This window comes from Zea mays, chromosome 4 (assembly GCF_902167145.1).
Source record: "Zea mays cultivar B73 chromosome 4, Zm-B73-REFERENCE-NAM-5.0, whole genome shotgun sequence".
Taxonomy (NCBI): Eukaryota; Viridiplantae; Streptophyta; class Magnoliopsida; order Poales; family Poaceae; genus Zea; species Zea mays.
This window is the reverse complement of record NC_050099.1, coordinates 172,142,865-172,169,128: the sequence shown is the minus strand read 5'-3', so window position 1 is coordinate 172,169,128 and position 26,264 is coordinate 172,142,865. Positions and strand designations below refer to the sequence as shown.

The following is a 26,264-nucleotide window of genomic DNA, read 5'->3' as shown; positions in this document are numbered from 1 at the left end:
AAGCGACTTGAATAGCAAGGGATTTTGGCCCCTCCAATCCTAACCCCCCTGGTATTTTTTTCTCCCAAATAAGCCTGAGGGATTCAGGGTTGTACGTGCTCTTACACAGGCACAGCACTCCTGTAAAAACAGGAATCTCTGGATATATCCAACCTCTCCATGTCACCATTCAGGTCACTGAAAACCTAAATAAACAACCCAATCTAGAACAGAGAGCATCGACACGAGCACACATTCAAGCGACTTGAATCACCTATATAAGCATTCCAGTCTAGAAGATAGAACAGTATTACAGCAAACGTGACTATCCATTCATTCATGTCACCTGATCACTAGATGAGCATCTCAGTCTAGAACTAGAACAGCTACACGACTAGCTTCCAAGTTGGAGCTCATTTTTTATACAAAAGATATAAAATCCGGCCCCTAATGTCAGCTTATTCTGAACAAGAACTAGCTCATTACAACATAAGCTCAGTCACATCATCAAAACAGCACTAGTAGCTAATAACCAATATCTCAAGGATGGCAACTAGACCCATATCTCGGTGTATCTCGAGTGAAACCAATCAACTCATTGGTGAACACATCAATTACGATACCATTTGTCCAAACATCCTAAATATATCATCATTTCAAAGAGCGTTGTTCTTTTTATCTGAAGACGGTAAGGGCAAAGGAAGCACCATGCCTCAAATTACGATCGAGATCTAAGACATCCGCACTCCAACATTAAAAAAAAACAGAAATACGAGGAAGAGGGAAGAACGAGACCACCGGGTGGACGCGGGGAAGGCGCGAACGCGAGCCCCATCAGTCGTCGCGCTTCTTGAGCTTGTCGACGCGCTGCTGCATCTGGTCGAGCCTGACGACGAGCTGGGTGACGGAGAAGAGGATCCAGTAGAGGAGGAGCGCGGCGGCGATGAGGAGCGCGTTGCGCTGCGACTTCATGACGGACTTGTGGTGGCGGAGGTGCTCGGAGGGGGTGCAGGCGTGCTCGTCGTCGCAGGTGGGCCGCGTCTCGTACTTCCAGTAGATGTCCATGAGCAGGAAGAGGCAGAAGGGCACCACGGACATCATGGGCTTGAGCGCGCTCCGCACCACGGAGACCATGCCCCGGCGCAGGCCGTCCAGCCCCGGCAGCGTCAGCAGCAGCAGCATGACCGCCTCCGCGCCCGCCGCGTAGCCCAGCACCACCCACTCCAGCGCCATGGCCGGTGGATCGAGGCCTCGATCTGGGTCGAGCGGGAGGAGGGAACTGGGAAGATTTGGGGATTTGGGGATCGGTTGCGTCGTGCAATCTGGGTCTGGGGGCGGGATTTCGGATTACGGCTTTAGCGAAGAGGGAGGGCGGTGGATCGCTGAGGTGTTTGCGTGGGACGGGTCTCTATGGATGCTACACGGACGACACGTTCGAGGAACGCGGTGGCTGAGTCATGGGCGTACGGGAAGGGCCGGATGCGCAGGTGTGCACGCGAAATTTGGTGCCGACCACTGAGATCTTCGGTCAGAGCTCGCGCTCTCACGACGCGTGGAGGTTCTCCGTTGAACAATCTGAAATCCTGAACACAGCGCACATCCAAGAAAATGAAGTTTTGTTGTTCCTTTCGTTTGAGACGGAGATAACTCGTGGAGATGTTCAAGCGAAGCGAAAGAAAAAGGAGGTTTCCTTCGCCGCTAAGGTTGCATCGAGACACTACCTTACCCGCGCCGCTATTTTTTTTTCTTTCCATCAGTCGCTAGATATCGAACTAGCTCGAGCCGTGGCTCCTTAAGTAACTGAGTCACACACACAGAACTAACTCGGCTGGGTTTATTTGCAAACTCTGGCCGGTTCGTTTAACTCCCATACCATACCAAAAAAAAAATAACAATATAAAAATATATATACACAATAATATAATTAAATGCTAGCTCGTTTAACTCGGCTTGGTTTATTATTTCATCCAACATAAGTTAAGACTTTATTTTGTTGACAAATCTAGCTTGTTTAAGCATAAGAGTCAGCTCGAGCTTCGTCCGAATAGACTCGATAATAAAACAAGCTGAGATGTTATGATAAAATTGAAAATAACGAGCCATGAATATTTTGTTCGGTCTGTCGATGGTGAGAAACTCAGTGCGTCGGTTTTGTTCTTTCGCACAAAGTCTTAGTTGCATTGCAAGAAGTCGACTACGGATACCACAGTTTGCTTTGGCGAATGACGAATATGCATGATCGCGGATACAGCAACGGAAAAACGGTGCCAAAGAATATGCATGTGGTTATGCCATTCTTCGTAAAAAAAAATGAGACAATGGTTGGCAGCTCACTGTTTGCTACCACATCCTGGACCGGGCTTAATTTGATCGACTGCTGGTAGTGGCGCCGCGTGATTTTTTTTTTTTTTTTTGGCGTTCCACGGAGAAATCCGAGCCTGCGAGATTGCATATGAAGCAGGGCCCAACACCATCATACTCCTGATAGAAAAAAAAATGGTTCGGAGGTCCCCTAGTAGTAGGTAGTACGTACGATCATATTTAAGATCCTGCCGGTACAGTACAGCCACTGCCAGTAGATTCACCAGTCACCACGCCACTGAATACCAGCTTGACCTTTTGCAGCAGCTGCTGCACCTAGCACACTGCACACAGCCACACACACACGTACGTACGGTGAAAACACATGGAGACTGAAGGCAGGCAGGTGGTGCCGCCGGGCCCGCATGCATGGCCGGCAAGCCCACGGGCGCCCGGCCCCACCCTGCCCCGCACCCGCTCCCTCGCCGCCGTATGTACTCTCCGCCCCGCCACCAGTCATGGGCGAGCGCCGATCGATCCACCACCCGGCCGCCCATCACCTCATGCTCCTCTTCTCCTGCCTGCCAGCTGCCACTATATATACCACCCGCGCCCTCCCGCTCGCCGTCGCCCACCACAACACCGACCCCCGCTTCACCACCACAATCCACAAGCAGCTCCGGCCTCCAGCTGAGACTCTCGAGTTCCGAGTCGTCCGTACGTGTCGTACGTCCCAGCAGCCGGCGCTCGTCGTACGTACTGCGTACGCGCGCAAGCGCTTGGTACGACCGATTCAGCACGCATGGCGATGAAGAAGGGCGGCGGCGCGGCGGGGCTGAAGCAGATCCTGAGGCGGTGCTCGAGCCTGGGGCGTCGTCAGCAGCACGGCGCGGGGTACGAGGAGGAGGAGGACGAGGCGGCGGCGACGGGGCTGCCGTCCGACGTGCCGCGCGGCCACTTCGCGGTGTACGTGGGCGAGCGGCGCCGCCGCTTCGTGGTGCCCATCGCGCTGCTGGACCGCCCCGAGTTCCGCTCCCTGCTGCGCCGCGCCGAGGAGGAGTTCGGGTTCGGCGCCGGCGGCATCCTCGTCCTCCCCTGCGAGGAGGTCGCCTTCCGCTCCCTCACCTCCGCGCTTGCCTGCGCCCGGTGAAGGGGTGCGGGTTGCCTGCCACGCCGCGTCGCCGCCGCTATATTCGTTCGATTCATTGGTATCTCGGCGAGCTTACTCACCTACACTAGCTACTAGCTCGGCGAGAGCTCCAGCGGTTACGTTGATGATGGCGTGTGTCGTACGTGTGTAAATATAGATTACTCGTATTAGAGAAAAGCGCTAAGCTAAGAACAGGCCGGTGGCGCGGCCGGCCGGCTGCTGCGCATGCGCGGAGGATTGTGCCAGCGCGCCCCCGGCCCGGCCGGCATTGGAGACGGCCGACCGAAGATTCGAAGGATGAAGCACAAGGACATCGACGGATCAGATGCATGGAGCTGAGCGAGAGCGAGAGCTCCAGATCAGCTTCGCTGCAGTCGGCTACGTACGGCTATCATCATCTATCTAGCCGTACGTTGCCACGTTGGCCGCTGCTAGCTGCATTGCATGCATGTACGTTGTTTGTGATGCGTTTCACTTACTGGCCCCCTGCTGGTGCAACAAGTGAACCATCATTTTTTCCCTTTTTTTTCGGTACATGCAAAGATACTGCTGGCTGACTGTGGCCTGTGGGTACGTAGCCAGAGGCCCAGAGCTAGGTAGCTGGTATATGGGCGACCGTACGCACCGACATCAAGCATTCAGATATGCACACACAGCATACAAACAAGTGTGTGTTCCGTCCATCCTTCAATTCCTTGCAGCTTCGGTTCGTTTTTATATATCCTGATGATTCATCGATCAATAAATATAGGAGTATTTTTTTTTTGTTGCCGCAAAGCAAAAAACATATATGCATGGTTCATGACAATGATGTGTCGGTCCTGTATGCGTGTGACGCGTGCTCCGGAAGAAGCTGGTTTGCGCTGTCGTCGACCCATCCTGCCATCATTCACGGCTAGCGGGCACGTCGTGTATGTATATGATGACCAACGTAGAAAGGAAGTCATCGGTTTCTAGTTAAGGGCAGGTCTCGTAGGTTCACGGCTCTAGGAGTTGGAATTCAAGTGTGCATATAGATATGAGACGGAAAGCTTAATAAAAAAAAGGAAGTTTTTTTTCACCCTGGCCCGAATATAACTAGAGAGGGAGACGAAACTGAAATAAAGTCGATCGATCGGGATTTTCCCGAGACAGAAGGACCGCCAGTGAGCAGAGCAGCAGCGAGCGTTTATGGGTAGGGTACGTGTACATGCACGGGCCACATGCATCACATATTCACATCACATGGATGGTGCACGTCAGGTCCATGTGGTGGAGTCGCTTTTTCACCAGCGATAGAACGAAGGAGGGTCGTCGTCGTCGTACGTCGCCGGCAGATAGCATTGGGGCCCGCGCGCACGTCCATGGCCACGAGCAGTGTTGGGCCTCGGCCCCGCCGCGCGCGCGGCCAACCAGCCAGCCACCAGGCACAGCCCATGGATATGGATGATGGATCCACCAACCGCTTATTGATCCGCCATCACCCGCACGACCGCCCGCCATCCGCACCGGACAGAGACCACACACACCAGGCACAGACCGTGCATGGCGTCCGTCCGTCCGTGCGTGCGTACGTACGTCCCGCCCCGGGCTCCTGCTGTCCTGCATGGTGGTAAAGGGTCTCGAATGGCTCGGATCACACCCACAGGCAACAGGGCATACGTACGTAGGTGTACTACTCGTGAACGCTACAGCTACAGCCGCAGTAGGTACGTACCAGTGGTGGTGCCGTCGCGCTACGTGCAGTAGCAGTACCGCAGTAGGTAAGTAGGCCATGCTCGATACCACGCATGTCGATCGAGGCCGGCGTCCGGCGGTCTCTTCTCATTCTTCGCTCATCAGGCTCAGCTGCATTATATATATCGGGTCGTTTGCTGCCATGCTTTCTGCTGGTGGTAGGGCGTCACTTGGATAATCTCCGCTCAGCCGCCGTCGTCGACCGTTCCTGCAGGCTGCAGCCTGCGACCTGCGCGCAGGTGGACGGGCAGCCCATGTGCGGGCGCTCGTGGCCGCCGGACCACCCCAGGAACATCTCAGGCAGGCGGGGGTGTCAATAATAACTGAAGGACCGGCCAGGCCAGGGTGGCAGTGGGCAGCACCGCACGCGCCCCGCACTGCACGGATGTACCCTTGCTGCTTCCGTTTGGACCCCTCCCACATCTCCATGTGTGTCACTGCTGATTGTTTCTAGCTGACTAGCTCAGATTTGTTTGGTCTTCTCGGATTTAAACGCACCAGATCATATTTATTCATGGATTGGAGATGTAGACTATCACGGGCAGCAGCAACACATGCATTACATGGGGCAGGCGATGGCGATGGCGAGTTGTTTGATGGTGTTCGGAAGAAGGTGCGAGCGCGAAACAATGCAGATGCTATCCATCCACCTCTTGGATTGGATGCGTGACGGCGACCTTCGATCCTCGCCGCCGAAACAAGAACAAACGAACGAAGCGCGCAAATCCATCACAGGAAGAAACGATCAGGGTTCTCCGCGATCTCAAATCCATCACAGGAAGAATCTCCGCCTGCTCGTACCCATATCCGGCTGGGACGGGTTTGCACAAAATCAAGCGCACATGTCAGGAGAAGGCCACATGCAGTTGTAGGGGTGGACGTGACATGGTTAGTAAATCAGCGGCGGGTGGGCGGGCCAGCGACAGTACCTTGTGAACCCACTCGTACTCCCCGCTCCTCGTGTCGAAGGTCCCATGCTGCTGCAAGGTGAGCAGCTTGAGGGTGAAGCGAGGCCCACATTCCCGTGCCACCACCACCAACAGTTCGAGGCTTACTGCTACAGATATAATTGGGGGTGGCAATCATGCAGACAGAGCAGCAGATTTAAAGTGGGCTCGTTCTTCCTTTTAAGGCTGGTTTGGTGACCAGAGATCACAAAGTGATCTATAGGGGAGGAATCCCCTCACTATTCAGTTTCGAATAGCAAAGGGATTACTTCCCACAGATCCTCTCGTGATCCCTGGTCACTAAATCAGCCATTAGCATTTTTAGTAGCTGTGGGGGAGGTATTAGATTTGGCGATGGCGGTCGCTACCATCTCTAACTCGCGGGATAGTGATGGTATCTCGTAGATTGAACCGACAATTGAACCAGTTGGCGAATTCAAGGCAGCTCGGTTTCTGGACCGTAAATGAAAAGTGCTTAACTGTTGGTGGAGCAGAAGTCGCGGCATACCTGAAGGAGACAAATCACTTGCTTCTCAGATCCGCTCTTGCTTTCAGATGTCTTGGCCTTCTTGTTGTCCTTCGAAGCAACCTTCTTTTCTTTTGTCTCGAAGATGTACAGGAAGTTAAAATGCTAGATGTGTAGTTTTACCAGGCCCTACCAACAGAAGAAAGTCATTCCACAGAAACCCAGCTTTGCCTTGCATATAAGCTTAGCCAATATGCAAATTCGTGTTCACTAAACACTAAAAAGCAATCATTTTTCACTAAACTCATAACTGCATTTTGATATGGGTACCTGTGATGGCGGAATAATATGTAGTCTCGCTGGTTGTGGAAGGTCACAACACGCCGCCCGTGGAAATTGGGGTCTTGAGGGAAGAGAGACTGGATCATCCTGCAGGATGGAAGAGGCAATAAATACATGCAAAGAAGAAAAAACAGAGAATCCCAAATAGCAAACTACTAGAAAGAGGCAGCAGACCAGCCTTTATTTATTTATTTTTTCAAAAAAAAGAGAGGTATAACTTCTCAGATTCACCTTCCAACACGATGACCAAGGCGTGTAGTGAAGTTGTTCAGTACTAGCTCTGGCTTATGACTCGTAGGGTTGCCATGGTTCTGTAATGTAAAGAGCAAACCAAAATGTAAACGGACTTTACAAGGTCAGGTTCTGTTGTTCTGCTTCATTGACTTCACATAGAAAAGATAAATTTGATGCTCAAATGCCATTTAAGAGCATAACAGACACACTGATCACAGTAAAATAACATAACAAACAGATCTCAGCATACAATGTGCTACTGATAAGCAGCTACTAGCCAGAGAAAAAAAAATCCACAGGTGACATGTCCTCCGGATAAGGTAACTTTCATCTTTACATCAATCTGCATGAAACAGTTACTAACCAACCTCATCCATGTAACAATTTGATACAATACTGTAAAGCATGGAAAATTAAAACAAGGACATGTCATGTCAGAAAGAGATAAGGACCAGCCTATATATAGCAGACATGTCATATGACACCGAACATGGCCATATGCATGCTTGGTTTTTGGGCACAAAACTCATATGCCTAAAGCAAACTAGGGACAACCTAGAGACAAGTAGGATAGTGTAGTTAATAGCACATTGATTTTTTTTTACTTCATTTTCCTTGCACCTTTTTGTCTCAAAGGTTGATGGTGAAATCATGTCAAAGAGGTCATGCCTCAATGCTTACCATTTGAGGTGCTATCTGAACCACCTGAATAACCGTTCATCTTTGTGCTATTTGCCATGCATCATGCATGATATCTTTTGCTTGCCTATGTACCAAACATAACATTGTGGATATCCACATTGCCTTCCTTACATAACATAAAACTGGGAGTTCAAACGCGAAGGGGTTTAGCTTACGAACAGTCCACTTTTCCCGTAGCAGTACAAAGTCCTTTGTAGCCATAAAAAACTGAAAAAAAAAGACTATATCTAAAGTAGTGACAAACAAGGGAGGAGAGGACATCTAGGTACTTCTGTAGAGTGGAGATACAATACCATGTAGAGGCATCTGAAACAAGAGCAATCTACTGCATACGAGTTTATTGTGGTCTCTAACAAGTGTTCGAACTAAAATATTAGAGAAACTGTTTAGGGAATAGAGACAATATACAACAATTCATGTAAAAGTCCACTGAATGACCAATACCATTAATTTGCCATATTTGTGATAAGCGCAGAAAATTTCAATCCCCACTTCCACAATTCTGTACGAAACTAAAGGTTCATGGCCAAATTGGTCTGATCTCATTTCCCAGAGGTCAGGATTATTCACCTGTTCACGCCCAAAAATATGTAAATGTAAAATTTTCTTATTTTATTATTTAGAGTCTAATAATTGAAAGTAACAATATATTAATATTTTTTTATCTTTTCTCGGGGTTTCATCACAGCCGCTTTTGGTTTTCAGGCAGAATCATAGCTGCTCAAACCATTAAGAAACTTCTTGAATTGTAGACCTGAGCATCCACAAAAAGTTCCAATTCAGCAAAAGTTGGCAAAACGTAATTGTTACAAAGCGATGGCCACAAAATGCAGAAAATAAATTACAGAACCCACAATACTAAATACAGTAAATGTAGCACCAAACAACAGATATAGTACCTTTATGTCCTTCCGAAGAACAAGTTTGGATAGTTTGAAATGTGCAGTAAGCCATCAGGCAACCCCATGATAAGTAGAGCATCTGTTACATAAAAACCAACCAGATGTCACAAGCAAGATGAAGTTCCAGAACTTTTAGCACCAATATGATGAATCCATACCAGGCTCCCTTCGATTTGTGTGGACAACAATAAATGAGGTGAAATCCCTATTCTTTGCATATTCCATAATCTGAAAACAAATGGATCTGAACCAATTTATAAAGGTGCCTCGTTGAACAAATTAAATTTAAAAAATAAATCAGTAAAATGTCATACTTTCTTGAGTTCATATGTTCCCCTTTTTACATACTGAGAATTCGGTATCACTTGCATTAACTCATCGATAAATGCAGGTCCCCTCTGGATATATGCAATAGAAAGTGTATTGTTAAATCATGCAATGTTGTAGGAAGAAAAAAAAACATGAAATCATCACAAATTGAAAATTAGCAGAAAAAGATAAGGAGCAGAAATTCATGCAGAAGAGATGATAATTGATAATAAATACCCCTGAATTGAAGCGGCATGTTGTAATCAATATTTCCGGGGTTATGTGCTGCTTTAGAACTGCATTGAATTCATCCGCATCATTTCCTGCAAACAGCTGCAGACATGAAAAGTTATTTCATAACTCACAAACCTGAACTGTGCTGAGTTGAAATTGTGGTCTAAGTAAATAATTGAATATAGCCCCAAAATTTGAATACAGAACTTTGAATTGAGTAACACAGCAATCCAAATGATCATTCATCTGAAAAGACAAGATAGACTAATAAAGACATAATAGACTAATAGAAGTTCCTAATACTTTCCAAGCGAGAGCACTAGTGCATCTCCCAAGAAAATCAAGTTGAATGGTGGACACAATGCACAAGAAAAGCTTAGCGAGCATCTAACAAATTAAAAAGTGCAGTCACGTACACCAGATGGTAATGCACAACCAACCTAGACTGGATCATTAGGACAAGCAAAGCAAGTCTTAGTTGTGCTACTATATAAATGATCTCGTTGTCACTCTTATACAACAACAACAACAAAGTTTTTTAGTCCCAAGCAAGTTGGTGTAGGCTAGATTTAAACACAACAGAAGCCACAAATCAAGCTTTAGGCACATTTATTGAAATGATTTAAGAGATTTCTAAGTGTTCTATCCCTGTTTTTACGGTGTACACTGGTGGGTTGACTGTTGGGTCCCTGCTCAGAACTGCTGGGTTCAGAAGGGAGGAGCTTTCACTAGTGAAGTTAGGTTAGTCTTTAATTCTCTCCTGTCTGACTATGCCATATGATATAATGACCAATCTGTGGGAGGATTATTGACAAATCTTCAAAGCAAATACATGAAATCTTGTACTTGAATAATTGCTTATGTTGTCTTCACAATTATGCACGGAGTGTTTTGAGGTCACCTTTTACACTTCCATTCCATTTTAACTATTCTCATGTGATTACTGATGCTATGTTAAGCATTCCGCATATATGTAGCTTAATTAAGCAGTTTGTGTATTGCGCTTGTTTCCTCATTGAATTTCACTATTAGTTGATTACGAAGTCATTATTGATGCAATGCTGAGATGCTCATCAACCTTGGCATTCCCTGGGTCATTCTTGGACACTCTGAAAGGAGAGCTCTGCTGGGAGAATCAAATGGGGTATTATCCATGTCGCATCTTATGCAACATGTCTTTTGTGTTATTTTCATTGTGGTTGCAATACGTGCACATTTTTATTTGGGACTATGTTGTATCTACTTTAATTCTTCCCTGGGACACCAACCAATTATTTAGTTGTTCCCTGTATTCGCTGAGACAGTAGTCATAAGCTAGCTGTAGCTAGCCTCAGCAGCTGGACAGGCCCTTTGCTTCTGGTGATCAGTTCTGTTAGATAATCTACATATCAGGAGTTCAGACATTACTATTTTTCCGTAACAGCTTCAGTTTAGGAATCAGCTTATCTGTGTTTCTGTTGCTTGGATGAATTACCACTACCGGAATTGAGCGCTTTGTCGAGTACCTGAAGCACTCGACAAAGCCTGAAAAACACTCGGCAAAGTCTTTGCCGAGTGTGACACTCGATAAAGAGATATCGGCGAACAGTACATCGACAACAACTTCTTTGTCGAGTACTTTTTATCGGACACTCCACAAAGTATTTGCCGAGTGCCACTCGGTACTCGGCAAAGAAAAGCGGCCGTCACGGCGCCTGGTAATGGAGACGACGCATTTACCGAGTGTTCTAGGTGACACTCGGCAAAGAAATTACCTTTGCCGAGTGTCGCCTAATACACTCGGCAAAGAGATTACCTCTTTGCCGAGTGTCTACCAGTCTGCACTAGGCAAAGGGTCTACCAGCGAGGCCTTTTGTCAGCTTATTTGTCGAGTGCTCTAGGAGAAACTCGACAAAGCTTGCTTCTTTGCCGAGTGTCAGGGCCACAACACTCGGTAAAGAAGCTTTACCGGTGCTGAGGTGTTGCTTCTCTGTCGAGTGCTATGGCCCTGACACTCAGCAAAGCATATTTTTGCCGAGTGTTACACTCAGCAAAGTGACAAGTATACAAATTTTTAATTTGTTTTTGCTATTACATCCAAACAAACAAAAGATCACATATACATCACATATATCACATAATCATCACAGATATAACATATACATCACATATCTCACAAACACCATAAATCAAACAAGTTCTCACAGCATTACCAACATGTTCGGACACAAACATAAGTATCCAACATTCAAGAATATAAGTATCAAGTATCTCACAGAGCAATACCAACATCTAAGAATATAAGTCTCAAGAACAACAACACTAAGAAAGATAATATCTCATCGAGGTTGGCGGGTGGACTGGTGCGGCGATGGGCTGGGCGATCCATGAGGGTTGTTGGATGCCGTCCCAGATTGTCCTTGCACAGAGAAGAGATTGCATGTGTTATACCAGATGCATTACCAACATCTAACTACAATTTTGATACTCACAGGAGTATGAAACAGAGCAGAGTCAATTGTAGGGAACAATGGAGGTGGTGGGGCGAAACCCTGTGCGGCGCCAAGGCTCTGCATGTATTGGAACATCCTCTGCTGATCTGCCAGGCGGGCCTCCCGCTCTGCCTCCCGCTCTGCCATCATCCTCGTCTCCATCTCTTGACGTTCCCTCCTCACTTTTTTTAGCTGGGCCTGTAATATTACAAGCCAATGTTATAGTAACTCAAAGAGAAGGTATATAACTCAAGGAATGACGAGTTACAGAAGCACTAACCTCGAGTTGTTGTATGCGATGTTGTGAGCTGTCGTACCGAGGTCGTATGGCTGGACTCGAGCCCGTGCTCCTTGCTCGCACCTGAGACAGAGTGGGAGTGGACGACGAGTCGATTGCCCCGTCGGCAATCCAGTACCGCCCATGTCTCTTGTCTCCTCCGACCCTCATGAGGACATCGGGATCGATCTGCTCGGTTCTCGGATCGTATTCTGGGTCATGGACCTCCTGCGCTATGGCGGTGTAGTCATGAAGGCGGCTGTAGACGGCGGGGTTGATGTACACCTCGGGTCCGTCATCCGGGTTGTAGGTGACATCGGACGTCGCCTTGCCCTTATGGGCCATAGCATAGGCCAATAAGATGGAACAAGGCTGGTCACCATGTGACGCCGACTGCAAGAAACCAACAAGATAGTTAGAAATAATATTTAATCCAGCGTTATATACCTAAATAAAAATTTGAGAATGTTTCGAGAAAGTTGTGACACACTATGTGTAGAAACCTAAGTGACCTACACATGAAATCATAGAGTTTCAATGTATTTCACTTAGGTTTCTACACGTACTGTCTCACAACTTTCTCGAAACATTCTCAAATTTTTATCACATCCTCTACATATGATATCATGACACGTGGACAAGTTTCATGAATTTCTGACTTTGTTTGTCTTTTATACAATTTTTAAACAACTGGATGCCAAGTTCACGGTCATGTTTAGTGAGCATGGTGCTCGAATATTCCGGTCTGCTCCTAAAATCGGTCGTAACTTGTGCTAAATAACATGCATGGTTTTCCATGTTTCGAGTGACTTGAAGTTCAAATGTGAATTTTCCGAAAAATTCAAATAAACGAACTAAATCTAATAGTTATAGAAAACACTTTTATAATTGTGGCAAAATGGTACATGTAGGTCTACATAGTGTAGTAATATATCACAAAAAGTTTGGTTGGCAAAATAAAAAAAATATACTTTATCGAGTGTCCAAGGATGACACTCGACACAGCTTACTCTGCCGAGTGTCAGACGGGGGGGCACTCGGCAAAGAAGCTTCTTTGCCGAGTGCCAGAACTTGGCTCTCGGCAAAGATAACGGCCGTCAGCTTTAGACGGCGGCTGACGGCCCTTTGCCGAGCGTTGCCGTTCGCCGAATGTTTGGCACTCGGCAAAGATTTCTTGCCGAGTGTTTTCCTATACCGAGAGTCCTGCTCTCGGTAAACGTGGTCGTTACCGAGAGCAGGACTTTGCCGAGTGCGGCACTCGGCAAAGAGCCAGATTCCGGTAGTGTACATGTTGGATTTTCATTTCTGTATTTGTGGGGGAAATGTGGAGAGGCCGGCTGTCTGGGTTTATTTTCTCCCCAGACACTCATGTGGGAGTTGGGTCTGCCCTTTCTTTTGTTCATGTGAACTTTTAGTGCCTTTCTTTGAAGTTACCAAGTTTTTGGACCCCATACGAAATTTCAGGCTGATCAAGGACTTTTATCGGCTGTTTGTTTTATAGAGAAGATCAAGGACTGGAGCAATGTTGCCATTGCTTATGAACCAGTCTGGTCAAACAGGACAATGATGACCAGAACAGCGCCCCCTTCAGGATTCCACGGTGATCGCTGTGTCTCTCTCGTTGTATCGTTCCATAGATCTCTTCAACTTTATTGGCTTTTCACTCTTCAGCTGTGAGATTCAGACATAGATATACTATGCCAGGTCCTCTAGATTTTAAGAATCTGGATAGAATCTCATCATGTACTTATTTTTTGGTTTTATTGTTCATCAATGTTTTAATATTTGTGTTACATATGTGTTGGGAACTTGTTCTCAAGTGCTATGAATTAAGAACAAGGCAACATAAAGTGTTAAATGTTAACGTCCTTCGTCCATGAAACATTATTCCCTTGAGGATAATGGGCCTTGGACGAAGGTTGATGAGAGTAAAATTACGAAGCTTAAATTTTCGTAATAAAATTTCAATAGATATTGTAAGACGACATAAAATAAAATAAAAGGTACAAAAGAAGTAAATAAACCATAGACGAATTATATTATATTTACTTCTTATGTTTAATCATTGAATACAATAATACCTCTGCCTTGGCAAAAGGTTGAATTCCAGAATATGCGATTGCAGTTACCAGAATGTGTGAACAGCAACGGAATACTGTTCACTATTTATAGGCACAGGACGCAGCCTGTGAGGAATTACAAGTATGCCCCTTATAAAAGCTTACAACATTGACTCAGACCTTCATGGACTAAAAAGTCATTCTATCTTTAAGTCGGTTTATACTGTCGAAGCTTCATGGAAAGGAACCTTCGGCCATCTCATACAAACAGCTTCAGCCGAAAGCTGCTTCTCCCTTGAAGACCTTCGGCGACGAAGCATAGACCCAACAGTAGCCCCTTTCGCGGTGCTAGATCGTTTTTCGTAACGAGCTTGATCCGTGAAAAAAGTCTCTTAAGCTTCGGGGAGCCGAAGGTCCAAAAAACACCTTCCCTGAGCTCGTTGCCGAGAAACGATTTAATTTCCCAGCACGTAGCGGTCCCACCTTGCAGAGTTTACTGTTTGTCCCTGCGGTCCACCGCGCAGCGAGCGCAAGCGGGTGTGCGCCTGGTGTAAAAACATTGGCGCTTCGCCTTCTTACCTGCAGCACTATATAAACAGACGAGTAGGTGTGAAGTTACCACAGCATTCATTGCTATTTGCACTGTTTTCCTGCCAAAATTTTTAACCATCACCGAAGCTTGTCTGTTAGAATCGAACGAAGCTCCAGTTTGAAACCTGCTTCGGAGGAAGAAAATATTAAAGTTTCACAAGTTCATAATTGAATGGCCAGAGTCCGCTCTACCGCCAGGGTTGAGCGCGAGGGGGAGGAAACTAAAGCTTCGGAGACTCTCCCCATCTCCGAAGCCATGCAACGATCGGGTCTAGTGACTTCGGAAAAGATCCCTCATGATGATGCAGAACAAGCAGAACAAGCAATCGCTGAAGCAGAGGAAGAAGATATTGAGGAGACTGATTCCAAAGATGATTATCGCATTGCCATGCCAAGCAAGCCGAGCCACTTGGACTTCGGGAAATCTACTGTTTCGAAGGCTGATCTGTCCAAGATGGTAAAATCGGGCTTTTTCACTGAAAATCAGAAGAAGCTTTTGCGCTTCGGGGGAGAAGAGACTACCCCAAAACCGGAGAAAGATGAAATTGTTATTTTCAAGAGCTTTTTAAAGGCTGGATTAAGATTCCCCCTACATGGGATCATTGGAGAGGTGCTGAAGAGGTTCGGTATCTATTTTCATCAGCTGACCCCTAACGCTATCGTTAGGCTTATTGTTTATATCTGGGCACTCCGAAGCCAAGCAGTGGAACCATTTGCGGACAGCTTCTGCCGGGTTCACGAGCTGCATTATCAAACAAAGGCTAGAAAAGATGGATTGCACGATAATTTTGGTTGCTATAACTTCGCCTATCGGAAAACTACAAAGTTCCCTGTAATTAGCTACCGAAGCAAGTGGGCAGCAGGCTGGAAATCAGAGTGGTTCTATGTCAAGGTTGATGACGACAAGGAAAAGCTTGTACAAAGCCCGCTGGAATTAATCTTCGGAGAAACCCGACCTCGCTGCAACATGACACCCGAAGGTCCAACACAACAAGCAATGAGTGAATTCAGAATTATTGCACAGCATATCAGCACAAGGGACCTGGTTCAAGAGTTTTTAGCATTCAAAGTTTTTCTCAGTTTGAAAGAATGGGAAATGCCGAAGCTACAGGGGGAAAAGAAAGAAGGTGAACTCGTACGTTTACCTTACTATTTCAAGTTTAAAAAGTACTTTAAAGCACCTTGCCAAGAGTGGCTAGATACGATTGAAGCAATGTGCAATGAAATACTTGGCAATTACTCTAAAAAAGAAGATTAATTGATGACTGCGGCCTTCGGCACCCGTCCGAAGCGAAGGCTAAACCGAGTGTTGGACGCTCTGGAGTTTGAATACCCAGACTATGAAAATTTAAACAAAAATGCCGGAGGCCAAAAAAGGAAGAGGATGACCGAAGCTTCAAATAAAGATGAAGAAGAGACACCGAAGAAGAAGATTCCAAAGAAGAAGAAAGCATCTTCTCCGAAACAAAAAATATCTGATGAAGAAAAATCCCCCGCATCACCCTCTACCACTGATGTAGAGGCCATTCTGCAGGTAATGACTGAATCCATGCCTGCGAAGCTAAGTCCACTAGGGCCTCGACTGACAAAATTTTTTCCGAAGGAAAAGGAGCCCGAAAGAATGAAGAAAACAACTAAAGTAAAAAGACAGAGGATGATCGGTGTGACAGAAGTTATCGACAAGACACCGCCAAGAGCTTCAGCTCGAAAAATACCAGCGGCTGCGGAAGAGACAAATATTGAAATTGCACCTTCGGAGGCCACAGCCGCCGAAGCTGCCTCAGTTGAAGATCTGAACCTAGAGAGCACATTTGAACATATTGACCAAATACTGTTAAACATGACTACAGAAGAAGTTACCACCACCGCCGAAGAGGCCGCGACCGTAGCGTCGGCGAAAGGGAAAGAAATTGCTGATGAAGCTTCGGAGAACGAAACTTTCATGTTCCGGAATTTAATCGGAGAACAATTATCAGAAGCGGAAATAAAAGAGCTTAAAGAATACGCCAAATCCTGCGGATACAAGCCTGGAGCGCTCCTCTTCGGAGGCGTTGATGATGAAAAATTGGGCTGTATCCGAGATCAAACTGGAGCCAAAATTATCAGTACTCTGTCCAAGAATATCGGATTTCCGAAGCTAGAAACGGACATCAGCCGCTACCGACGACAACATGTCGTTGGCAGCTTATTTTATTCCAACTTCAAGGTGAACTGCTTTTCCCTTAACCTTTATTGTTTCTAAGAACGAAAACATGTCTGACGAAGGTTGTTTTCGTGCAGAGTATGCTTCTGAGCAAAGCCTTGCAGATGCAACAAGATTTTGAAGATAAAAAGCACGAAGTCATAATTGAAAATTTGGAAAGCAAAATAAAGGAACAATCAGATGCCTTCGAGAAAAAGAACTTTGAGCTCCAGGCAACCGAAGGACTCTTGGCGGAAGCTGAAGCAAAAATAACAGAACTGAACACGAAGCTTCTCCGCCAGTCTGAGCAGTTCGAACAAGAAAAACAAGATCTTAATGCAAAACTTAAAGCCGAAGCTCAAAAGAATTCAGATTTGAAAAAACTACTGGCAAGTCTTCAAGAAAACTGCTTGGAATTCAGCCACAGATGCATTCATCGGTTAAAAAAGATTTTTTACTCAGTTGGAGCCAGCAGTGGAAAATTTACCCCCTCAGCTGAAGATCTACCAAAAACCTTCGAACATATTGAGGGGGAGAGTGACGAGCTCGACGAAGTCATAGCTGGGCATGGTGACTTCTGTGCCTGGGTGGCCTCTCGAGGCACTGCTGCGGCTTTCCTGAAGACTGGCTGCGAGCATGGAAGGATTGTGAATAGGCCAAATTTCACTTTGTCGCCATCAATCCTGGACGACATTCCTGATCTTGCCCGAAGTATCTCGAATAGATTTATAAAAATGATATGGACAAAAGGTGGGCGAGAAAAGGCAGGAGACGAAGCTCGTAGCCACCTTGAACCAGTAAGAAACCATACCTTGTGCTTACCTTTTCTTGTAAGCTCGATTTTGACTTACAACGATCTTATTCATGTAGGATGACGAAGCTGAAGTCGAAGGTCAAAAATGACGCCGAAGCCGCCGAAGCCGAAGCTCCTTGGGGATTAGATAGTAGACTGTAAACAATGCTTGAGAAACTTTTGAGAGCTTTTGTAAACGTAACTTTTGTAAATGTAAACAATGCCGAAGGTCTTTAATGAATTTTGTTCATACCTTATTATATATCCTTACCCTCCCATTGCTGTATAGGAAATGCTTTGATGTGGACGAAATTTTTCTTTTTTGAGCCGTCGGCGAAAAAACACCTTCCCTTCTTTTCGTACACAGCGAAGCATAGAGAACAACATTTTCCCTTTTTTCCGAAGCTCTCTTTTTTGTGCACGAAGCTCTTTCTTCCCCTTCTTTTTCCTCTTTTTGCTGAAGCAACCATTTATGCCATGAAGATGACTATCCTACTTATGCCTAGATGAATGTTTATGAATGCAAATGTTATGATGTAATGTGATGTGCAAATGCATGGCCAAACACGTATCCGAAGTCATATTCATAACCATTTTAAGAACAATCACACCTCAGCTCTGCATTCCCTTAGGAACGACTTTGGAGCTTCTTCGCCTTTACTTTTGGCGGAATCAGCGTTGACTTTTCGCTGTAAGCTCTGCATTCCCTTAGGAACGACTTTGGAGCTTCTTCGCCTTTACTTTTGGCGGAATCAGCGTTGACTTTTCGCTGTAAGCTCTGCATTCCCTTAGGAACGACTTTGGAGCTTCTTCGTTTTTACTTTTTGGCACTCGATGGTGCGTTCTCAGCTTTTACATTTACATTCTTTGGGGGATTTTGCTCTTATAGAACTAAAAAAGAAAATTACACGTGATGGCCCCATTAAAAACCTTTCTCCCCCTTCGGAAAGGAAAAGGGTGCCATGAAAGAAAAAATAAAAAATAAAAAATATGAAAAATTACATCGAATTATACATAATATCGCCGAAGCTCATCCGCATTCCAAGATCTAGGAATGTCGTTGCCGTCCATATCCTTCAATCTGTATGAACCGGGTCTTGACGAAGATGCTACTAAGAAAGGTCCATCCCATTTCAATTGTAACTTGCCCACTGTTTCTGGGTTGGCCACTCTCCGAAGCACCAAGTGTCCTGGCTCAATATTCTTTAGTCGAACCTTTCTATCTCGCCATTTAATTGTTTCGGCTTGATATTTGTTGATGTTTTCCACGGCTTGCAACCTGATCCCTTCTAAAGCATCTTTTTCCACAGAATAATCAGCTTCGGAACCTGATGCTGCCGAAGCTATTACCCTTATTGATCCGGTTTTAGCTTCTTCTGGAGTTATTGCTTCGTCGCCAAATAATAACTTGAATGGGGTAAAGCCGGTAGACCTTGATGTTGTTGTATTATGGCTCCACACCACTTTGGTTAACTGATCTGGCCACCTTCCCCTTGGTTGATTCAAAATTGACTTCATTATTCCTGTCATTATAATACCATTGGCTCTTTCAACAAGTCCATTTGACTCCGGATGTCTGACTGATGCAAAATGGATCTTCGTACCAATTTGATCACAGAAATCCCTAAAAGCTTCGGAGTCAAACTGTGTTCCATTATCCACAGTGATAGCCTTTGGTACCCCGAAACGACAAACAATATTCTGCCAGAAAAACTTTTGGACGGTGGCCGAAGTTATTGTAGCTAAAGGCTTTGCCTCAATCCACTTAGAAAAATATTCCACCGCCACTACAACGTATCTTAGGTTCCCTTGGGCCGGTGGTAACGGACCTAACAAGTCAAGGCCCCACCTTTGCAATGGCCAAATGGGTTGTATGAGTTGTGTTAAGGTCGAAGGTTGTTTTTGATCTCGTGCACATTTCTGACAACCTTCACACTTTTGAACTAACTCCGCTGCATCCGAAGCCGCCTTCGGCCAATAAAATCCTTGGCGAAAATTTTTTCCAAGTAACGGCCTAGATCCGATGTGAGATCCACACAGGCCTGCATGTATTTCTTTCATTAACTCTATACCTTCGGCTCTGGATAAACATTTGAGTAGCGGAGCACAAACTCCATGCTTGTACAGCTCCCCTTCTATTATGACATATGGACGAGCTCTTGCCTCTATCCTCTTGTTGTAAGCTTCGTCATCTGAAAGGAATTTACCTTGAAGGTAAGAGATGATCTCAGTTCTCCAATCTTCGCTAAAAACAGGAGATATATTAAGGACTGCTCTTTCAAGAAGTTCCACCGAAGGTGCTTTTATTGTTTCGAAGAACACATCCGAAGGTAAAGGCAGCCCCTGTGCTGCTGACTTAGCTAGCAAATCAGCATGCTCATTTTGTCCTCGAGGGATATTTTTGACAGAAAACCCTTCGAAGGAGGCTTCAACTCTTCGAACCATATCCAGATATTTTTCAAGCTTCGGGTCCTTAGCCTTGCAACTCTTGTCAACATGACCCGAAACAATCTGGGAATCAGTTTTAAGTATGGCCCTTCTTATTCCCATTGCTTTTAACTTCCGAAGACCTAAAAGCAAGGCTTCGTACTCGGCAATGTTATTTGTGCAACTAAAGTCAAGCTTTGCCGCATAACAAGTTTTAACCTTGGAAGGTGAAACCAACACAGCAGCCGCTCCTGCTCCGAAGGTTCCCCAAGATCCATCGCAAAACACTGTCCATGCTTCGGCATCTTTATTTGTTTCTTCCTCCTGAGCCCCTGGCGTCCAGTCAGCAATGAAATCTGCTAATGCCTGAGACTGAATCGAAGATCTATGAACATATTCAATACAGAATTCGTTGAGTTCTGCAGCCCATTTTCCAATCCTTCCAGTAGCTTCTCGGTTCCTCATGATATCCTTCAGAGGTTGTGAAGAAGGAACAATTATGTTGTAAGCTTGGAAATAGTGCCGAAGCTTCCTGGAAGCCATCAAGACAGCATACAGTACCTTCTCCAACTCTGTATAATTTTTCTTTGATAAGCTAAGAACCTCGGAAACAAAATATATCGGGGCCTGCCTCTTGTCTTGACCATCGATCTTTTCCTGGACAAGTGCTGCACTTACCGCTGAGTGCGAAGCTGCCACATATAATAATAAAGGAGCCCCTGGCATTGGTGGAGTCAATGTTGTTAGGTCTATCAAATACTGTTTCAGTTCTTCGAAAGCCTTCTGCTGGATTGGTCCCCATTGGAAGACTTCGGCTGACTTCAGCACTTCGAAGAATGGTAAGTTTCTCTCTGCTGATCTAGATATGAATCTATTGAGAGATGCCAATCTCCCTGTCAATCTTTGAGCCCCCTTCTTTGTAACACCCGGCTTTAAGGAACAAAGCCAGGTGCATCTCATACATGCGCCAAGAAGACAACATATATAATAACAGAGTGTATAGAGATAAATGTCGTAAAACATCAGAGTATTTATTACATAGCGGAAGACTTATTACAAAATAAAAGTGTAAACATAAAACGAACTAAGGATCGTCGGCGCCAATGTCGACCGAGACACGCCACCTAGATCAGATCGAACTCCTCAGTGTTAGGCGGCTCCTCTTCGACCACCTGCTCTTCTCCTGTGGGGGGGTGTGAGACAGCAAGAGTGAGCTCACATACGTTCATAGCTCAACAAGTCGTGGGGAATAATGTGGCATGAACTCACCAAAGGTGGGAGTTCATGTAGTGTAAGGCTGATCAATGAAATAGAGGTTGAGGCTGAGCATTGCTTTTATAAGTTGGTCAAAATTTTATTAGCAATTACTAAGTGTAAGTAAATACCAAACCTTAATAATAATAAAGAACAGTAATAGTAAAATAATCCCAAATGCGATGCAAATGTCAAATTGAATTTAAGTTCCATAATTAATCATGTGAGGGTCCGAGCCGCTCTTGACCGTGAGCACGGCTAGTATACTAGTTTTACACTCTGCAGAGGTTGCGCATCTTTACCCACAAGTCGTGTATCCCATGTCGCCTGGGTTTGCAAGGCCCTTAGACACTACCGAGGTGAATGGCTAGGGATCCACTACGAGGCCTTTACAAAGTTCCACTAGCTTCCGAAAACCCGCTACAGTTTATAGGAAGATCCAGTACAGGGTTCCTGGCTGACAGCCATCGCAGCAAAATCAACCAGGGACCTCCCCGCACTGACCTCTCCCCTACTGCCCTTGCCCCTTTCGGGTAAGGTAGTCTTCCACTAGCTTTCCTAGTTAGTCAGCCAAGGGCGTCCCATTAAACCCTTGTGGTAGCACTGTTTTCCCGGGTGGTTCTCCATGTTCCCATTAACATAATGATCTTAACATGAACAAGGAAGAATAAAACAGATAACAATAAATAGTATAACAATGAGTGATGAATATCTCTATACCCAAATCCACATAAAGCAATAGCATGTACTACCCAAAACTTTAGTAGTAAAACCAGTGGTGAAGCAAGGTATAGAGATAGTCAAATCTAGGGTATCCTATTGGGTCCCAGCAAAATTATCCTATGCAGATCATTATGAATAATAAGAACATGAATAGGTAAAAAAAGTGATCAAGGGCACAACTTGCCTTCCACGAGCTCCTGCTCAGCTACCTCTACTTGTTGAACCTCAGTTTCCACAGTGGCTTGCTCGTCTACTCGCATCAACACAATACATACATGGTATAGCCAAAATCAACATCACACCAAACAGATGAATACAATATACAGTAAAAATCTACACATTAAATTGAAATCATAGGAACTGGAATCACTAGATTTGGAGTTATAGATTTCAAGTTATGAATTTCCTAAGGTTTAATGTGATTAAAATAGGATTAAATGATAAATAATTTTTCTTACTGTTTTCATGTCAAAACAGAGCCACTATGTGATAGAGAACATTATTACAAAATTTTAGAAACTGGAATGGAGTGATTTGGACTAAAAATGAATTTTCTATGGATTAAATAAGTTCTAGGAATTGTTTTTATATTAAAAATCTATTTCTGAATTTATTTATTTGATTTTTCATGAGCTCAGGACTGGGCGCATAATAAACAAAAGGTCAGGGGCCCTGGCGCAAATGCAACCGAGACACAGGAAACCCACCAGATGGACTGCGGGTTCAATTTTTAACAACTACAGGGGCTTCGGAGCAAGTTTTCCAAGACACTGGAAACAGGGTCCCAGGACGGCGGGTTTATTTCAATGAAACCGAGGGGCCAAAGTGTAAATCCGCGCCCGCGAAGGGGGATGCAGTGCTCGCAGCCGTCCGATCAAACGCGAACGGTCAAGATTAGACCGGCGCTGATCACTACTCCACTCCTACAATCTACCGTAGGATTCAGGATCTATGCTCGAGATCTGCCCACGCCCGATCTAATCTGGGCACTACACTGCGCGATCGACGGTCCAGTTTTAATGAAACGAAGGGGTATCTCTCGTTTTAATCGCAGCCGCACATCCGAGATGGACGGCCCCGAGGGCATCTTCCCCACTCGGTCACGCGCGACGGCGGCGCCGCCGCATCTCACCCCGCCGAGCGCCGGTGAGATCGCCAATCCACGCTCCCCGAGCGCTAAACATCAAATTAAATCGGGATCTACCATGCGGGGGATAACACGAACACGAGGGACGGATACATACCGGCAATCGAGACCCCGACGACGCTGGCCACGTGACGATGCGGTTCCGCGGGGGAGGTCCGACTACGGCGAGAAATTCCCACCCAGTCGTCGCCGCGCGCACCCGGTCACTGCCCTGTGCGTGTCCCGAGCAACCACCCGAATGCCCAGGACGAGGCAATCGGAGCGGATGGGCGCTGATGACGCGGTTCAACGACGGCGGCGGTCTCCCACGTTCACTGCCTCCCGCTCTCTTCCTCCTCTGGTGAACGCAATGGACTCTCAGCTGGGCGTGAGTGCGGGATGGGTCACGGAGGGGCCTATTTATCCCCGGGCGACCGGTTCAAACTCCGCCGGATTCGGTCAGCCCGCTCCTATTTCCTCGGCGGCTGGATCGGTCACGAACGCGCCGCGCCGTATGGAGAAGACGGCGCTGTCAAGCCGGTCCCACGGGTCAGCGCCTATTCCTTTCCTGAGCGCGCGAGCGAAGGTGCGGCTGGTCAAGCGGGCCCGCGCGGCAGTGTGACCAAGTCACCGATCAAGTGCGCGCGCGCGGAAGCCAGCGGCTGGCATGCGGGCCCCACCTGCCAGTGAAAGGAGGAGTTGGGCGCGGGTTGAAGATGAGCTGCGCGCGCTGGAAATGCTTAGTGGGCCGAAATGAATAGAGTCGGCCCAGCTAGGGTTTTATTCCTTTTTCTTTTATTCTCCTTTCCCTTTTTGATTTATTTTCTTTTCATTTGAATCTCTAATTTAAATTTGAATCCTGTTATGAACTCCACCTTTGAGTCAAATGTACAAACTCAAATCTGTATAAGAATAATATATATATTATACTCATTTTTATTCACATAGTAATTTCTTCCTTCTCTTTTCATATTATTTCTAAAAACCCTAAAGTGCAATTTTGGGTTAAATTCAAATCCCCATCTCATTTTTTGTATTTCTATTATTATTATTTTATTATCAATTGCATAATACAAGCAAAACTCCATCATGATGCACAATTTGGTGGTGTCCTTTAGTTATTTTATTTGTTTAAGTGAGGTGTCCACATGAAATGCTGAATAAAGATAACACACATGTCTATAAAGAAATATAATTTCTCCCTTTAAATCTTTCTTACAAAGTGGGTATTACAAATCCTACCCCCCTTAAAAATAATCTCGTCCTCGAGATTTAGGAAGAAGTAGAGAAAAGGTGGGGAAAATCGATGCGAAGCTCTTCTTCTCTTTCCCAAGTTGCTTCATCTTCACCGTGGTGACTCCATTGTACTTTACACATCTTTATCACCTTATTTCTCGTAACTCGAGTCAAAGTATCCAAAATCTTGACGGGGTATTCAGCATAAGTCAGGTCATCTTGAACATTAAGGTCTTCCATCGGTAATTGCTCCTCAGGTACCCTGAGGCACTTCTTCAGCTGAGACACATGGAATACATCATGTACATCTGACAGATGATCGGGTAACTCCAGTTGATATGCAACTTCACCCACTCGCTTTAAGATCAAGAAGGGTCCAATAAAGCGAGGGGACAGCTTTCCTTTAACTTTAAATCTCCTCATACCCCGGAGTGGTGACACCTTCAAATAGACATGATCACCCTCCTTGAACTCCAGTAGTCTTCTCCTATTATCAGCATAGCTCTTCTGCCTGGATTGTGTGATTCTCAAATTTTCCCTTATCATTCGAACTTGTTCTTCTGCCTCTTGAATAAGTTCAGGCCCAAAGAACTGTCTTTCTCCAGTTTGATCCCAATACAGTGGTGTCCTGCACTTTCTGCCATACAGAGCCTCAAATGGTGACATCTTCAAACTGGCCTGATAGCTATTATTATAAGAAAACTCAGCATAGGGTAAGCTCTTCTCCCAACTACCACCATGTTTAAGAGCACAAGCTCTTAACATATCTTCCAGCACTTGGTTAGTCCTCTCTGTCTGTCCATCAGTCTGGGGATGGTAGGCTGAACTAAAATTCAACTTTGTATCCAAGCTCTCATGCAACTTCTTCCAAAATCGAGAAGTAAATTGTGGTCCTCGATCAGACACGATCTTCTTAGGTACTCCATGTAGACAAACTATCCGAGTCATATACAATTCTGCTAGCTTGGCTCCCGTGTAATTAGTCCTCACAGGTATGAAATGAGCCACTTTTGTCAATCTATCCACAATTACCCAAATAGAGTCATACCCAGCAGGAGTGCGGGGTAATCCAACAATAAAATCCATACCAATTTCTTCCCATTTCCACTCAGGTATCTTCAATGGATGCAATAGTCCAGCGGGTCTTTGATGTTCGGCCTTGACTCTTTGACACACATCACACTTAGCCACATGAGCAGCCACATCTCTTTTCAGTCCATACCACCAATACTTTTGCTTCAAATCTTGATACATCTTAGTGCTCCCAGGGTGGATAGAATAAACTGAATCATGTGCCTCCTTCAATATGGTTTCCCGAAGACTATCGATATCGGGAACACAGATCCGATTCTTGAACCATATCGTGCCTTGCTCATCCTCTGTGAACTCTGGGCCTCTACCCTCTGTTATCAGATCCTTGATCTCCTGGATTTTGGCATCACCAACCTGACCTTTACGAATTTCTTGCTCCAAGGTAGGTTCCAATTCAATAGTAACTCCTTCCGTATGTGTAACAATTCCCAGGTTGAGCCTCTCAAAATCCTTTGCTAATTCATCAGGTAGCTGGACAACGAAAGCGGAGTGAACATGCTCCTTCCGACTCAAGGCATCTGCAACCAAATTCGCCTTGCCTGGGTGATAGTGAATCTCCAAGTCATAATCCTTAATGAGCTCCAACCAACGGCGTTGCCTCAGGTTGAGATCCTTCTGAGTGAATATATACTTCAAACTCTTATGGTCCGTGTATACTTGGCACTTAGTTCCCATAATGTAGTGTCTCCAAATCTTAAGTGCATGCACAACGGCTGCCAGCTCCAAGTCATGAGTGGGGTAGTTCAATTC

General features: G+C 45.6%; 2 protein-coding genes and 1 pseudogene across 2 annotated transcripts; 1 reads left to right on the top strand and 2 right to left on the bottom strand.

The window, feature by feature from the left end:
• Positions 1 to 292: 292 nt before the first annotated feature.
• LOC100282583 (uncharacterized) lies at positions 293 to 1,391 on the bottom strand. Its single transcript, NM_001155491.2, has one exon. It carries the CDS (start codon positions 1,210 to 1,212, stop codon positions 814 to 816), a length of 399 nt encoding a protein of 132 aa, NP_001148963.1. The 5' UTR covers positions 1,213 to 1,391; the 3' UTR covers positions 293 to 813.
• A 1,549-nt stretch (positions 1,392 to 2,940) lies between these two features.
• On the top strand, positions 2,941 to 4,169 carry LOC100381449 (SAUR-like auxin-responsive protein family). Its single transcript, NM_001174287.1, has one exon. It carries the CDS (start codon positions 3,083 to 3,085, stop codon positions 3,428 to 3,430), a length of 348 nt encoding a protein of 115 aa, NP_001167758.1. The 5' UTR covers positions 2,941 to 3,082; the 3' UTR covers positions 3,431 to 4,169.
• Positions 4,170 to 5,651: 1,482 nt separating this feature from the next.
• The window catches only part of LOC103654073 (ribosome production factor 1-like), a 30,532-nt pseudogene continuing 9,919 nt past the window's right edge, over positions 5,652 to 26,264 (bottom strand).